This window comes from Pseudonaja textilis, chromosome 13, assembly GCF_049901715.1.
Source record: "Pseudonaja textilis isolate UNSWEBS1 chromosome 13, rPseTex1.2, whole genome shotgun sequence".
Taxonomy (NCBI): Eukaryota; Metazoa; Chordata; class Lepidosauria; order Squamata; family Elapidae; genus Pseudonaja; species Pseudonaja textilis.
Window position 1 is genome coordinate 19,402,460 of NC_142002.1, and position 14,872 is coordinate 19,417,331.

Genomic DNA, 14,872 nt, shown 5'->3' on the forward strand with positions numbered 1-14,872 from the left:
TTTTTTTCTCCTCTAGGCGCTGCTGGTGGTGTTGCAGAATCACAATATTGCGTTCAGATAGTGGTTCAGATCCGCCCGAAGGGTTGTCCGTAGCTGCAGAATTGGGCTCAAGTTCCCTTTAGTGTTGGCTGGGTGGCCTCCACAATCCTTGGCAAGTCACAACAATCCTTGTGGTGTGATTGCCAAACAAAACCACACAATGCACCCTTTTCTTTGGTTTCTTTGCTGTAATGGATTTCGATTTGGAATACAGGTAGTCCTTGACTTACAACCGCAATGGAGCCCAACATTTCCGTGGCTGATCGAGACGGTTAAGTGAATTTTGCCTCATTTTATGACCTTTCTTGCCAGTTATTAAGTTAGCCACAGCTTCCCTGTGTCAACTAAAAAAATACTCCCTTTTTAGTTGCCAACAGAAAGGGAGGGGGGAAAAGCAGTGCATTCCTTAAATGCTTCAGATAACCCCCTTGGCAGCAGAAACTGTTGGCGCGCAAGATTATTACTGCAGAAATTGACTGTCATAAATATGAATCCATTGCCAGGTGCCCTAATTTTGATCATGCAACCATGGGGATGATGCTGCAACAGTTGTAAGTGTGAAAAACTGCCCTAAGTCCCTTTTTTCCCCAGTGCCATTGTAACTTTGAACGGTCGCTAAACAAACTGCTGTAAGGTCATCCGGTGGATGAGGTACCCCTCTCCAAACTCTTTCCATCAGGTTCCCTGTTAGGAGTGGCACAATTCCCACCTAGAGCCACCAACCCATTCAGGGTCCACGCCAGAAAGTGGTCCTGATACTTTATTTGATAAAATACCTATTCAATAATCCAGGATATGGAGACAATCTTGTTTTAAGGTGAAGTGGCAACATTTCGAAGTTTTAACTCCTGCTGGGGAAAAACCTTTACAGGCACCTTTCTCAAAAGAGAAAAAAAAGAAAAACCCTGCTTACTTCTGGTTTAATAACCCCAAGCAAACATTCTCCGTAGCCCCCGGGCAGCCAGAAAAACTACAGGCGTGGGATGGTTACTTTAGTGTAAGTAAGAAAAAAAAAAATCTTATTTATATCCAACAGCTGCACATTGGGGATCCAAGTTACACGGATCAGTTTCTTTCCTTTTTTTTTTTACAACACGAACACATAAATATGAAACAGAACTTAATATACAGCCATTCACCGCGCCGAAGTCGACCAACGGAGCCCACGCCCCCGGCCACGGTTCCTGGCGCTCTGACGAACTCTCCACGCGCCCAGAGTCCGCTCAGTTCACGAGGTCTGGCACTGGACCCCCGTCCTTGGGCCTTCCTCGTCCTCTTCGTAGGCTTCGCCGTGGTTTCGGTACGTTCGTTCTTTGGGATCGAATTCTACCAGGTCGACTTGATCCATCTCTTCGGAAACCATCACTTCCTCCCGGGGAGGCAGCAGAGCCTCTAAGAGAGGCAGCTGATCGTTGGAAAGCCAGTGATGCTCAGGGAAGGCAACCTGGGGGAGAGAGAGAATTCGAACTCGAGTCAAGGTCAGGAATTGCCACAAGTCGGACTCACTCGTGCTCCACCGTCATTGCTTCGTTTTTATTGAAGGAACCGCTGAACTGGGTGGATTCACTTGTCTGAAATGGTTTCGGACGGTGATGGCGAACCCTTTTTGTGGCGGTGTGCCGAAAGCATGCAACATCCACAATGCAATGTGCCCCCCCTCCGCGCAACACCCTCGCCCCACCCCCCATTATCTGCACTGCGCACGCACACGCCTCCCAGCTGATTTTCGGGCTGTTTTTGCCCTCCTGGAGGCTCGAGGAAAGCCTCTGCAGCCTTGGGAGGGCAAAAATGGGTCCATTTCGGCACTTCCAGTATTTCCAGAAGGCTCATTTTTCGGCCTCCAAAGGCTCCAGAGGCTTCCCTTGAGTCTCCAGGAAGCCGAAAACTGCCTCAAACGGGCTGAAAATCATCTGGAAGGCGCACACATGCACGTGCAGTGCAGCTACGTTTGGCCGGGGCTTGCGTGCCCGCACAAATAGCTCTACGTGCCCCCTGTGGCAGGCATGCCATAGGTTTGCCATCGTGGGTTTAGGATTTCCTGCTTGAGCAGGTGGTTGGTCTAGAAGACCTCCAAGGTACCATCCAGCTCTTATTTTGATTCTGAATTCAGGCTACGCCCCACAAACAAGCAGCTTGGAGATTCATCAGGATATATAAAATCTGGTGAAAATGTGGCTTGTGTTTATGCAGCAAAGTGTTTCCATGTGCTGCTATCAAAAAAACACACATTCCCTCACCAATTCAGAGTTCAACAGGAGTTTATAGCAGGCCCAGATAATTGAAGGCACAAAACCCCAAATTTTAATTGCTAATATCAGCTCCCCCTCCAACGCCTGCATTAAATCAACTTTTTTTTTTAAAAAAAAAGCAAAACTGCCAAGTTGGCTTACCAGAAACTGTATTATCAAGGAACCTTTTTCCAATGGAGACTTATAAATCGGCATCCCTTCGTTTATGATGCACTTGATGTCTCCGTGCTTGATCACTTCACCTGTTGGAAGAGCCATCGCGACACCATGTATAAAATGTAAACATGGATCTACATTTACACACAAAGAGATCCCCCCAAAAAGAGCCAAGCCTACCTGGTTTGGAGGTTATTAAAAGGACCCTGTCATCCAGAGTCTCAATGGTCTTCTTGAAGCCGCACAAGGCCTCCGTCAGCTGGATTTTCATTTTCATCACTAAGTCGTTGCCTCGCCTCTGAAATACAGAGTGATCTTTCTGATCCAGTACGATAATGACATCTCCTGGTTCTAGGTCAGGTTCCTGATCGCCTTCTCCGTGAAAGACCAGCTTCTGGCCATCTTTCATACCTAGAAAACAGATGTCATGCCCCTGTCGGAATCTGATTCGGAAGGGGAGGCCGAGCAGCTGACAGGGAGTGGGAGTGTGACTCCGTTGGCTGTGGAGGCAACTGGGGAACGGCAAAGTTCGGCTGGGCAGAGCAGGGGACAGGTAGAACAAGGGAGAGGGAATTCAGAGAAAGATCCAGGCCCACCCCCCCTTCAACCTAGGGCACACGCAGGGAGCAAGGGAGAAGGGAGCAATGTGGGTTGCATGGCTTACAGGGGAGGAAAGGGCCCTGATTCCCTTAATTAGCTGCAGCTGGGAACACAGTGTTTAAAAAAGGAAGCTGCGCACAGCAAAGTTGTTGGAAGCAAATCGTGAGTTGTCTTTTATGGTGAGGCTTATGTGGGTTCCTGGCGTCTTCCCAACTGTGTGTGTTTGGCTGACCATTCAAGCCTGCAATTTCTTTTCCTGCCCTGTCAATTCAATTGCTGCAGCGTGGTTTCTGTGGATTTTTAGTTACAGTTTGTATGTACTTTGTTTTCGGACTGAATTTCCTCCACTTGAATTAAGGCTGTTCCTGGGAAATTTTTTCTCTCTGGACATTGGGGGCAAAGTTGGAGATAATAAAGGGACTCTTCTTGCTGATTTGACTGTGTGGCCTTTGTGCCAGGCCCCTTTGGGTCATCCCAACAGAGGAGAGCACCGGAGAAATCAGACTGAATCAGGAAAGGAGTCCCCTGACTCATGAAAAGGCGTGACTAACAACCAAGGGATTCACTTAGAATCAACTGATTCCCTACCACAAAGGGTGGGGGTGGGGGAATATCTTGACCACAGCAAGGTATTTCTGTGTGATGTTCTTCCAATGGTCAGGAATTTTGGGTGCAAATCGCAACTGAACACCTTCACGCTTTTATTCATGCATTCGCCTGTGTTTGCAACTGAGAATGTAAGAGAAGAACACGTTTGCCCGCCTGCAAGTCCTAATACTAAAGTTACATTTCAGAAACCTGTGGCTCAACAGGAGTTGAGGGGAGCCTGTCTGGCATGCGACAAAAATTATCAGGAGGAACCAAAATTTAGTTCTGAAGAATGCCAAGAACGGCCTTTTACCACAAGAGGTGAAAAGGTTTGCCGCTTAGAAAGATTAACTTCTCACAGGGCAGCGGTACCAAAATGTCTGCTGGGTTTGAAAAGTCCTGGTGTCAACTCATATAAAACATTTCTAGGGTCTTTTTAGAGTTGGCAACGGGGGGTGGGGGGGGAGAGAGGGAGGGGCTTGAAGGAGCAGCACGGCAGCTTGGAAAGGAATTGAAAGTGCATTCCATAAATAGTTTTCCAAAGATAGTAACTAGGCGACGGAAGTTTCTGCTATGCAAAATTCTAACTGGAGAGCCTGATTGATGACTTTGGGCTAGGGAGGTGTCCCATTGGAGAATATGAATTAGGATACCCCCAGGGGATGGGGGGGAGGGGAAAACCAGGGTCAAGGATGACAATGAATGATGTGCCTCAGAGTCGGCTACACCCAGGCAGTGCCGGACATGTTAACTCCCAATAAATCCTTTTTGGAAGGATCGTTTTGGAAGTTTGGCTCAAGACTCATGATTTCATTGGGGTCACTGCCGGAACCCTGACACTGGTATAGTTAAGACGACCAAGATTTTAGCTCCTGAGGTTCTCTAGCAGAACTGAGCTCCACAGCCATCTCCCATGCCCACTTGCAGCATTCCAACTCTTACCTTTATCGATGTGGATTTCGATAATTTTTTTCTCTCTAACCACTTTGTTGCCGTTGCAGTTGGTACACCTGTCCTTGGGGTTGATCCGTTCTCCTTGGCCTTTGCAGTCCGGACACATGGTCTGAATCTGCTGCACCATGCCAGGTCCGATCTGCTGGACCAACACCTGGACACCTCGGCCCTTGCAGGCGGGGCATTTTTCTACGGCCCCCTTTTTCCCACCGTAACCTGGGAAGAAGAAACAGACGCACACATAAATATATGGGTTAACTCATGCAATATTTCTATGGTTGCCAACAACAACAAAAAAGGGGGACTGCATTATATCTAAAATTCAGGGAAGACAGAACTACATTTCAACTGTCTGCGTTTCAGTCGATACACAGTTTATTGCCTCTTCGTAAAAACTAGGGGTATTTTTTTAATGCATTCTGGAAAAAAAAAAACACCAATAAAATTGCCTTATTTGGCCTATCACGTTTGTGTAGGACACTCGACCAAAATAGTAAGCAAAACTTATTTACTTCCCATTTCTCATATTTGCAAATGGTTCTGAAAAGCTGTGTGTGGGAATCCTCTTGTTGAGAGGACGGTGTGAAATTTCACAAATCGGAGGCGCTATCAGGAAGATGATTATAGTCCACTTTCTAAACTGATTTGTTTTATTTTTGCTTAATGCTTCTTTTTAATGGCAATATTCTGAAAAAGCTGGAGTGAGGCAGAAGAAAAATAAATCTCCCACCAGATTTCATTCATGTTAATTCAGGGCGACATCGGTAAGATGAATCCAACACAAATATAGACTGGAGATCTATTCCTTTGGATGGATTAAACATTTCTGGTGAGTCACAGCGCCACAAAATCTGCTTTACTTGAAACACAGCTGGTGTCTTAAAATATACTTTATGAAATGGTCAGCATTTTCAGCCAAGAAGGCAAGAGCAGTTCCTAACATTCCTGAGAAGAGGCCAACTTTTCTACCGCATTCTTGCAGTCGTCTAATCGAGGAATTATTACCTTTGCACTTGTCACAGATAACATTCTTCTGAAGGGCTAGTTTTCTGGTGGCTCCCATGTACAAGTCTTCCAGTGTGATGCTCAACTGATGGACAACGTTCTTACCTGATGAAAACATAAATGCAGACAATTAACAATAGCCAAGAAGCATTTCGAGTTTTGGGGCAGCTACCGGCACACCTAACAAGCAGAAAAGTTAAGACAATTAAAATGGTTGCCCCGTGACCAATGTTGCAATAAAATTTAATTGTTTTTCCAAAGCAGTAATTTGCTCGTTTAAGTTTACCATTTCTCAAGCAGAACTGAAACTGCAAAACTCACGTCTGATTCCACCTTCTTCCTGCACAAATTTCTAGAGGGACTCACTATCAGGGAAAAATACCCAGAATTTTCAATGTCCTGAGAGAAAACCAAACTGCTATGAATTCATTACAGCGGGGACCTCTAACCCTTGGCAATTTTAGGACTTGTGGACATGCTGGCTGAGGAATCTTGGGAGTTCAAGTCCACAAGTCATATAGGTACCAAGGTGGGAAATCCCTGCATTACAATATTTCGCTTTGCAATTCTCTCCTCTCCAAACCACTTGGCTCTCAATGTGACACCGGTATTGAAGCACAATCGATGTTTGCTCTAAAAAAATAAATCAATCACTTTTTTTTCGGTGTGATCTTTGACGTAGAACATGTTACAACCTCTTGTTTCCCTCCAATGCTGGAACGGAAGCGAGGCCACTTTTCAAACACAAGCCCCTACCTCTTCTTTCTCGATTCATCCGGCCAGCGCCACCAAAGAACATGTCGAAGATGTCCATGGGCGAAGAGAAATTTCCGCCACTTAAGCTGCCTTCTTTAATGGCTTGCTCCCCACCCTGGTCATAGAGATCCCTCCTCTTCGGATCCGACAGGACCTCATAAGCCTGGGAAATCAGCTTAAACTAAGAGAGAGAAAGAGATCCTCTGAATAACTGGCCAGCACAAAAAAAATCACCCAAGACTATTAATCTACTACTCTTATGCAATGTTGAGTGGGGTTTGCATTAGAGGAAACACATCCTGCATGAGAAAATTGTAAAAAGAACTGGCTAAAGCAGTTCCATGAATTAGCTTTCATCTTCCCAGCCTCAAAGCAACTAGTCCCTTTTCAAGGTTTCCATCGGTGCATTGTTAGGATTCTTTGGAGATAATAAACATGTTGGCATTTCCTTCAAATTTGGTGTGTCCACCTGGGAAAAGACTGAATTCAGCGCTTTTGCACGAGGCACCTTTGCTCAAAAATAAAATATCCTGAATTTAGCAGGGTTATTTCCAAGTTATGTACATTATGAAATTGCAGCCTCAGGCAGACAGGTAATGCGGCTTTGTGTCATGGCACAGCCATGCATTGCAGGCTGTGATCACAAAGGATGACACACCGTGGCACAGCAGAACTGCAGTCAACCATTATTTTATTTATAATAATAATAATAATAATAAAAAACCCTGGATGTTGGTGTCTGGGACTTGAGCAAAGAACCAAATGTTTCCACAATATGAAAAATTAAATGTTCCCTGCCAAAGTACAAACAAATACTCCTTTCCAGACAGAAAGGCCATTTTAATCAGTGCTGAAATGAAAATATGTACATGTGACAAATTTGATAATTTTATTCATTTGAAATTAACGGGGTGTTGTTGTTTTTTTGCTCATACAGAAAGGTTGCAGATGTTTTTGCTAAAAGCACCCCGCCCCAATTCTTTTGTGACCCAACATCAAGATGTTAAGACTCGCTTTCTAGCTGAAAATTAAAAAGTTAATGCGTAACTGTGCATTCATCGATTAACTTTTCCCCTCTACAGTGCATTGCCATGAAGCTTGAAAACATGTTATTCATATTTCTTGCTTCTCCACCAGGTCCTTTTAGATATAAACCAGACTCTTTAGCATCTCAAGTGAAACAAATGAAAATGCTCTTTTTTAAACTGCCATCTCCCAGATAAAATCGTAACGCCTAGCTACACTCATTATTTAAAAATAATTACGCTCTGCTTTTCTGTCAAATGTAAAGCTCAACAGTCTGATAAGGATAATTGCATAATAGAAGATGATTATTTTTCAGGCAGTAAGGATGTCTTAGGAAAGCTCCCCAAGGTCTAAATCAAGGATCCCTCAGCACTGCTAACGTTATCTAGTTGGGACATGAAACGCCTGCAAGAAAACAGCCAAGCTCAGTGAGCACCAAGGATCCCACAGTTCGACCCCGAGCTCCAAATACTCTCTTCTAGTAGTAGTAATTTTGGGGGGTGAACTGTGCAATTATTACAAATACCGCCGCTTATCTAACTTCAGCTCATACCCGCTCGCCCTCGCTGGGGTTCTTGTCAGGATGGTACTTCAATGCTAACTTGCGGTAGGCACGCTTAATTTCATCCGAGGTGGCATTGGGCTTCACTCCCAGAGTGTCGTAATAGCCGGTTTCCTTCACCATGGTTGCCTAGGAGGGCGAGAGAAACGAACAAACCGTCCATTCACTCAATGCCTCAGATGCAATATTTCAAAGTCAATATCCTTTTTTGTTTCCTGGCAGGGCATTTTCCCCCCTTTGTTCACGCGCGCAAGAGAATTCTACCTTTTCTGTTGATGGTCTAGATCAGGGGTATCCAACCTTTGACACCTTGTGGACTTCATGCTGGCTGGGGAATTCTGGGAGTTGGAAGTCCACAAGTCGTCAAGGTGCCAAGGTTGGGCACCCACAGGAAAACCTGCCTTTTGCGTTGTCTTTAAAGAACCTTCAACACATTAACGATTCCTTGCATAATGAAGCCTTCTTTAATGAGCGGCCTCTTCCTTGTTGTGAAACACGTTATGCATTGTTCCAGGGAAGAAGCCAACCTTGCTCATCCCAAAGGCTTATCTCGGTTGAAATTGGGGGTACGGGGGTGGTGGGGGCGGCGTTGAAATCATTCTTGACCTGGATGCCTACAAGCAAAAAAGAGCAACTTTTGGGAGTAGGGAATGTGTGGACAGAGACCGTTCTTGCATTTATGGCTCAATTGTTTCCTAAACGTGACTCACCAACTAAATCACACAATATAACCAGCCAGGGCAGCATGTACAAGTACATCACAGAAGTGAGTACACCCCCTCACCTTTTGTAAATATTTAAGTATACCTTTAGTCATGTGACAACGCTGAAGAAATGACGGCTACAATGTAAAGTAGTGAATATACAGCTTGTGTAAACAGTGTAAATGTGTCAAGATGTGCTGTGACACATGGAAGCGGAGCATGATCCCTTTCCTTTGGAGACTGGGCCGCGTTCCAACATAACAACTCCACCAACACCTGCAAAACAACCACTGCCTTGCTAAAAGAAGCGGGGGGTAAAGGTGATGCAGACCTAAACCCTATGGAGCATCTGTGGGGCCTCCTGAAACGGAAGGTGGAGGTGTGCAAGGTCTCTAACGTCCACCAGCTCCGTGACATCGTCATGGAGGAGTAGAAGAGGACGCCAGTGGCAACCTGTGAAGCTCTGGTGAACTCTGGGCCCAAGAGGGTTAAGGCAGCGCTGGAAAATAATAGTGGCCACACAAAATACAGACACTTTGGGCTCAATTTGGACATTGTCCCCTTAGGGGGGGGTGTACTACTCACCTTTGTTGCTAGCGGTAACAAAACAGACTGAATGGCTGTTGTGTTGTGTTATTTTGAGGGGACAGCACGTTTACACTGTTATACAAGCTGTATGCTCACCACTTCACATTGTAGCCGTCATTTCTTCAGCATTGTCACATGAAAAGATAAGACTTAAATACTGACAAAACGTGAGGGGGGGGGGGGTGTACTCACTTCTGGGATACATTGCACGCCACACTAAGATTACGACATTTATGACATTAGCAATTAGAGAGCAAGAGGATAAATATTATAAAATCTGGGATTTATTTTATCAATTATAAGAAAATAAGGAAATAAAATATATTATAATATAAATATAATAGTAATGACAAGATAAGGTAATGATATGCTATAATTGATCATAATGAAATGAATGATATTATGTATTAGGTCATGTAATAGTTGAGATTTGCTCAAAAAGAATGATGTGAATTTAGAATTAAAGTCTGATAAGGTTTTAATATGATAGACATAGTTGATATAATATGAATTATAATTTAAATGTAGAAGGAAAATACTGTTGATATCGTGCACAGAAGGTATGTACACACTGTAGGACACACTGTACAGTGGAAAGATGGTTTTATTTGTTGTTTTATGTTTGTTTGTTTATGCTTGTTGTTAAAAAATAAAAAAAAATGGGAAAAAAAAGATTTATTTATACCTCCCCTTATTATTTTTAAAAATCACTCACGACACCCAATAACTTCTATTTTCCCCACCACAACTCACGGCCGCGGAAAATGACAGGTGCACAACATTTCAGACCGACAAACAGCCACAAGCTTATAATAACTAGTTACGCACCAACTTAGAACGACTTTATTGTCCCTTTGAATGTATACTAATCGGCACACGTTGAAACTTCATGGCATGCAGCTCTCAAGGAGTCACCCTCTAAATATACACTACAGAAGCATGACAAAATAAGTACAAAATTGTTGCACCCTCGTCTATGACCCAAAGTAATGACACAGCCTTGTTCGGATATGTCACATGCACATGGCAAGGAAAAAAAAAAAAAAACACGAAATCTTGCAAGTTTACCTGCTGCAGAATCCGGTAGTCCTGCTAGAAATCCTTCAAAAACCAACATTTGTACAACCAAGAAAATAATAATAATCTGGATTATTTTTGATCCAGCGACAGTTTGATCACAATATGCATCATTCGTTTTATTCCAAAAGGGTTGGATGGGTAATAAATCATAATAAAGGGGCTGAGGAAAGGAGGGGGAATTAATTAATTATTAAGCATAAATACAGATTATAAATCATCGGCTTTTTCAGGGAGCCTTTTTTCACTTTTTCTTTTTCCCTTTTCTTTCTAAAAACCCAAAGTTGATCCCAAAGGCTAAAAAGTCCAAGGAAGGATAAGGAAAAGGCCAGGAAGGATAAGGAATTTTTCCATCACTCCCCTTTTTGCCTCTTGAAAAATTTGCACCTTTGGGATGTTATCAAAAATCTTGTGGAGTTTTTTTTTTTTCCTCTGTGGCTGCAAAAAAAAAAAGAGGGGGAAGGTTGGAACAAAACCAGCTAGGAGGATTGGAAGCCAAATGTAAATAATGTACCAATAATAGAAAGGTGAACGGGTTTCGTGACACCTTTGGTACGTCTGGCAAAGAAAAGCCAAAATGGCTGCGCTGTGTTTTGTATTTATGGTTGTAAATAATAAAAAATATACAGGGGAGAGAGGGGGGAAATATCATGGGAGCTTCATCCCTGGAAGCTTTCAAGAAGAGACTGGACTGCCATCTGTCAAACATGGGGTGCCTGTGGGGGTTGGACAAGATGACCTTACAAGGTCCCTTCCGACGCCTGTTCATCATCTCTTGGGTTTCTCCCCAATTCTGGATTTATTAATATCGCAGCCTGATCCTACTTGTATTGTTGCCCTTCCAATGAAGGTCTCCAAGGTTTTTTGGGGGACCCAATTATGGGGTCTCTGCAGCCCCCTTCATTTCTCCCACAGCTAGAATTGCAATTCTGGCCAAAAAAAGGAATTAACCCCCCCCCCTTTCTATTTATATCAATATAACTGACCACTCTGCCCGCTCGTCCCTTTACAACTCCCATGATCCCCACCCAAAATAGCAAAAAAAAAAAAAAAAAGTTTGGACTACAATGCCCATGACCCACCCCCAGTGCAAACTCCCCCCTCACTGCCCCTTTTGGGCTGCCACTCCCATGATCCTCGCCCAGAACCAACACTGTTTCCCCTTCTTCCTCCATCCCAGCTCCTTGGATCTACAAATCCCATCATCCACGGCCGCTCGCCCACCCGGTCCGACGTGCAACCGCCTCCTCCTCCTCCTCCTCCTCTCCCATCAGCCTAACCCGAAGGGAGGGGGGGGGCGAACGGGGCAAAGCGTAACAGGTGACGGGCGGATGATGGGATTTGTAGTCCGAGGCTCCATCCCAGGTTATGACGCCACGGATGCGATGCCGTTTTCCCCCTCCGGAGCGTCTCCTGCCCGGTCAACCGTCGCGGGCAGCCCGCGTCTCACCTTGGCCGCCGGGTCACCGGGCGTCCTCCACCGGCCCTAACGCTCCCGATACTGGCGCGGCGCCCGCCGGCTGCGGCGCTTTTATAGGCGCCGCCGCGAACTTTCTGGAATGCCGCCGCCGTGACGTCACGACAAGCCTCTAGAAACGTCTGGACGGAGCCTCGCCGGGCGGCGGAAGGCGACCAATCGGCGCGCGGCGGGGGAGGGGAAGGAGGCGGGGCCGAGACCAAACGCGGCTGCGTCCCCCACTCGGGCGACTCTTCGCGCGCTGGTCGCGAGGAAACCTCCCCCCCCCGGCCTACGCCGCCGGCGTAAAGGGGGACGCAAATGGCGCAGCGGCCGGCTCAGAAGCCGCTTCGTGACGCTAGTGGCGTAGCGCTGCCTCAGGGTTTTGGGGGGAAGACTTGTCCTCAAGAAATCTTTTAAATTTCAGATATTTTTCCCACCCCCCCAGGCAGTCCCGACGGGTTCTGAGCCCTGAGTGATCCTTGCCCTGGTCCATGGCCTAAGGAAGGCTGAAGGAGGGACTCAGGCGATTCCAATTTACTCAGCATGGCCCACCTTGCAGGGTTGTCTTGACCGAAAGTAGCGGCCTGCTCGGAGCGCTTCAGTGCAATGCAAAAAGAGAGCCCCAAATGATAAAAACAATAGCGTGGAGCTCCTTCCCAACAAAGAGATATATATTTAAAAGGATTGGATCCAATTGCAGGGGGCGCTTCTGTATGTAACACTGGATGCAATGGCAAGTCTGGCAGTCTGCGATTGCCATCGTTAAGCGAGGATCTCATGTGACTGCGACTTGTGACTTCCTGCTGGCTTACCCATTGCCTTTGCTTGTAAGAATTTGCAAGATCATAATTGCGTGATGGCAGAACCACTGCAACGGCCACAATTCCAATTCAATGCCACTGGAACGATCCCTGAATGGATGGCCATAAACCGAGGACTGTCTGTATATTAGACCAACCTCATCCAGGACACATCTAGTTTGGGGCTCTAGTTTCCTCCTTGAGGGTATAAGCCCCCGGAACACCAAACCTGGCAGGGCAAGCTGCTCCAAATAAACCAGCAGCCAACCCACCCATCCCCTTACCTCTGATGGCACTGATGATGGTGCCAAACTGGGTAATGAGATGCCTACAAGCCAAACCACCAACCTCAGTGCCGCCGAGAACTCCACGGTTCAACCTCGAGCTGCCGATACTCTTCTATTGGGAGAAAACTCACAAGCTCCCCCCGCCCCCCGGCTTTTATTCTAGAATTAATCTGCAATTGCTTTTATGAAAAATGGGAGTGTTATAAAAATGACCCCTAGAAGGAAACAGGAATTATGAGAAGAATTGGATAATGATAAAAATAGCCCCTGGAAGGACATAGAGGAATTCAAAGGGAAAATGCACAAAACAAATGATAATTTCGCCTTACTGCGTGGCCATCAGCTTCTTTGGATTCCTCGTTCTCCGTGGGACCCTCAGTAGGTTTTTTGTCTTCTGTGTTGGCCTCCTTATTTTTTTTCTCTTCATTGGACTGATCTTTGGATTTTTTATCTTCCGACGATGACTGCCCAGGATTTCTTTTATCGTCTTTGGACTCCATGACTTTTGTTTATGTGTAGAAGTGGAGAAAAAGACAGAAGCAAAGGGTTGTGTTGATTCAGGGTTGTTCACAAAGGAAGGGCAAAGATCTCAAGATGTTGGCTACCTTGGGGCATGTGAAAATCTGCTCCAGTTTTTTACGTGCAATACGGAGCTTGGAGCTATGGTTACCATCTTGCCTTTTTTTTTGACCCCCACCCCGTAGACATCCCTTAATGTATTTTTGATTTAATCCATTTTAATGAAGTTTTTGTAGAGCGGCGACTCTAAAAACCCTGTCATTTGGACAAGGAACTTACCTGTGTTGAATGCGACAATTCATCTAAGGAGTGAAATGCTAGAAGACATTTTGGCCAACCTGGGAAGCGGAAGATGGAACAGTGGTGAGGTTGTTTCGGCAGAAAAGAAGCTGAGAAGATTCATCCTTTCACCAAGTAGCCCACCAGAGAATTTCCCACCTATTTTTTCTCTAGCCAACTGTCAAATGGAACTCATGGAATGTTGCTATCCTTAGTCCTTATTGTTGCTTAGAAACGCTTACATTTTTTTCGTGCTGATCTCATTTTTCTCTTTCTTTCATCATAGCATTGGATAGTTCAGGAGGACTCCAAGCTTCAGATGGTCCAAAAGTTCTTCTGGGATTCTTCAAACTCCCTTCGCATGCCAGAAATGACCTGGTGCTTTCGTTCCACCTTTGGAATAATCCAGAACTGGAAATGTTCGCCTCAAAAGAGGCTTAGCACAATCACGAAAATAATTTAATATCCGTTTTTAATCCATGCCACTGTCAAGTAATTTTACAACAACGATCGACCCAGTATAATTTCGGCGGTTTATGTAAACCTTAGGGAAAAAAACGTTGGAAAAAAAACCCTATTCTTTTTCTTCTGCTTAATAAAATGCAGCATTTTTACATTGTAGGGCCACCCAAACCCTTTCTCAATCTCACCCCAAAGTTAGATGTGGACTCCAGCCTTTAAAAAGGTCATCCTTTGTTTTATCAAATCATAATTTTCTACATTGGCTGAAGGGGATAGATGCAGTTTTTGGAAGAGTGAACTCTTTTTTTGTATATAATTACAATTTACTGGTTTCTGAAATGGAGAAGAATGATAATTGATGCTTTGAACTTTGCTGTGGAGGAAGTCTTTTGAGAATATCCCAAAGGTTCTTTTTCAAGCGGCAACTGGGCTTTCTTTGTTTTTCCATGAAGATGTTTCACTTCTTATTCAAGAAGCTTCCTCAGTTCTGAAGAATTGAATTGAATTCTTTATTGTCATTGTACGTATATATACAGTATACATAAAATGAAATCCACATAACACTCAGAGACCAGATACAACATGTACACACACATGACAATCCCCAAACACCTCCCCACCCACCAAAATTCCCCATACCCTAAAAACACACAAGCATCCACACAACTGACCAAGTAATCCTGTCCAACAGCTCACTGATGGTGGACCTTAAGTTCATTGTTAACTGCAATTATAGCTCTGGGATATAAACTAGAAAACGTG

General features: G+C 44.8%; 1 protein-coding gene across 2 annotated transcripts; it reads right to left on the bottom strand.

Moving 5' to 3' along the window:
• Nucleotides 1-785: 785 nt before the first annotated feature.
• Nucleotides 786-11,807, bottom strand: DNAJA4 (DnaJ heat shock protein family (Hsp40) member A4). 2 transcript variants are annotated; one of them, XM_026709570.2, is made up of 8 exons: nucleotides 11,755-11,807; nucleotides 7,927-8,064; nucleotides 6,348-6,528; nucleotides 5,592-5,696; nucleotides 4,575-4,802; nucleotides 2,625-2,855; nucleotides 2,430-2,530; nucleotides 786-1,483 (listed from the first exon to the last, which is right to left on the bottom strand). In XM_026709570.2, the coding sequence occupies exons 2-8, from the start codon at nucleotides 8,056-8,058 to the stop codon at nucleotides 1,268-1,270; spliced, it is 1,194 nt and encodes a 397-aa protein (XP_026565355.1). In that variant the 5' UTR covers nucleotides 8,059-8,064; nucleotides 11,755-11,807; the 3' UTR covers nucleotides 786-1,267. The 2 variants fall into 2 exon arrangements, with proteins under 2 accessions (XP_026565355.1, XP_087797788.1); XM_087941662.1 differs by lacking the exon at nucleotides 11,755-11,807 and adding an exon at nucleotides 8,200-8,549.
• Nucleotides 11,808-14,872: the final 3,065 nt, after the last annotated feature.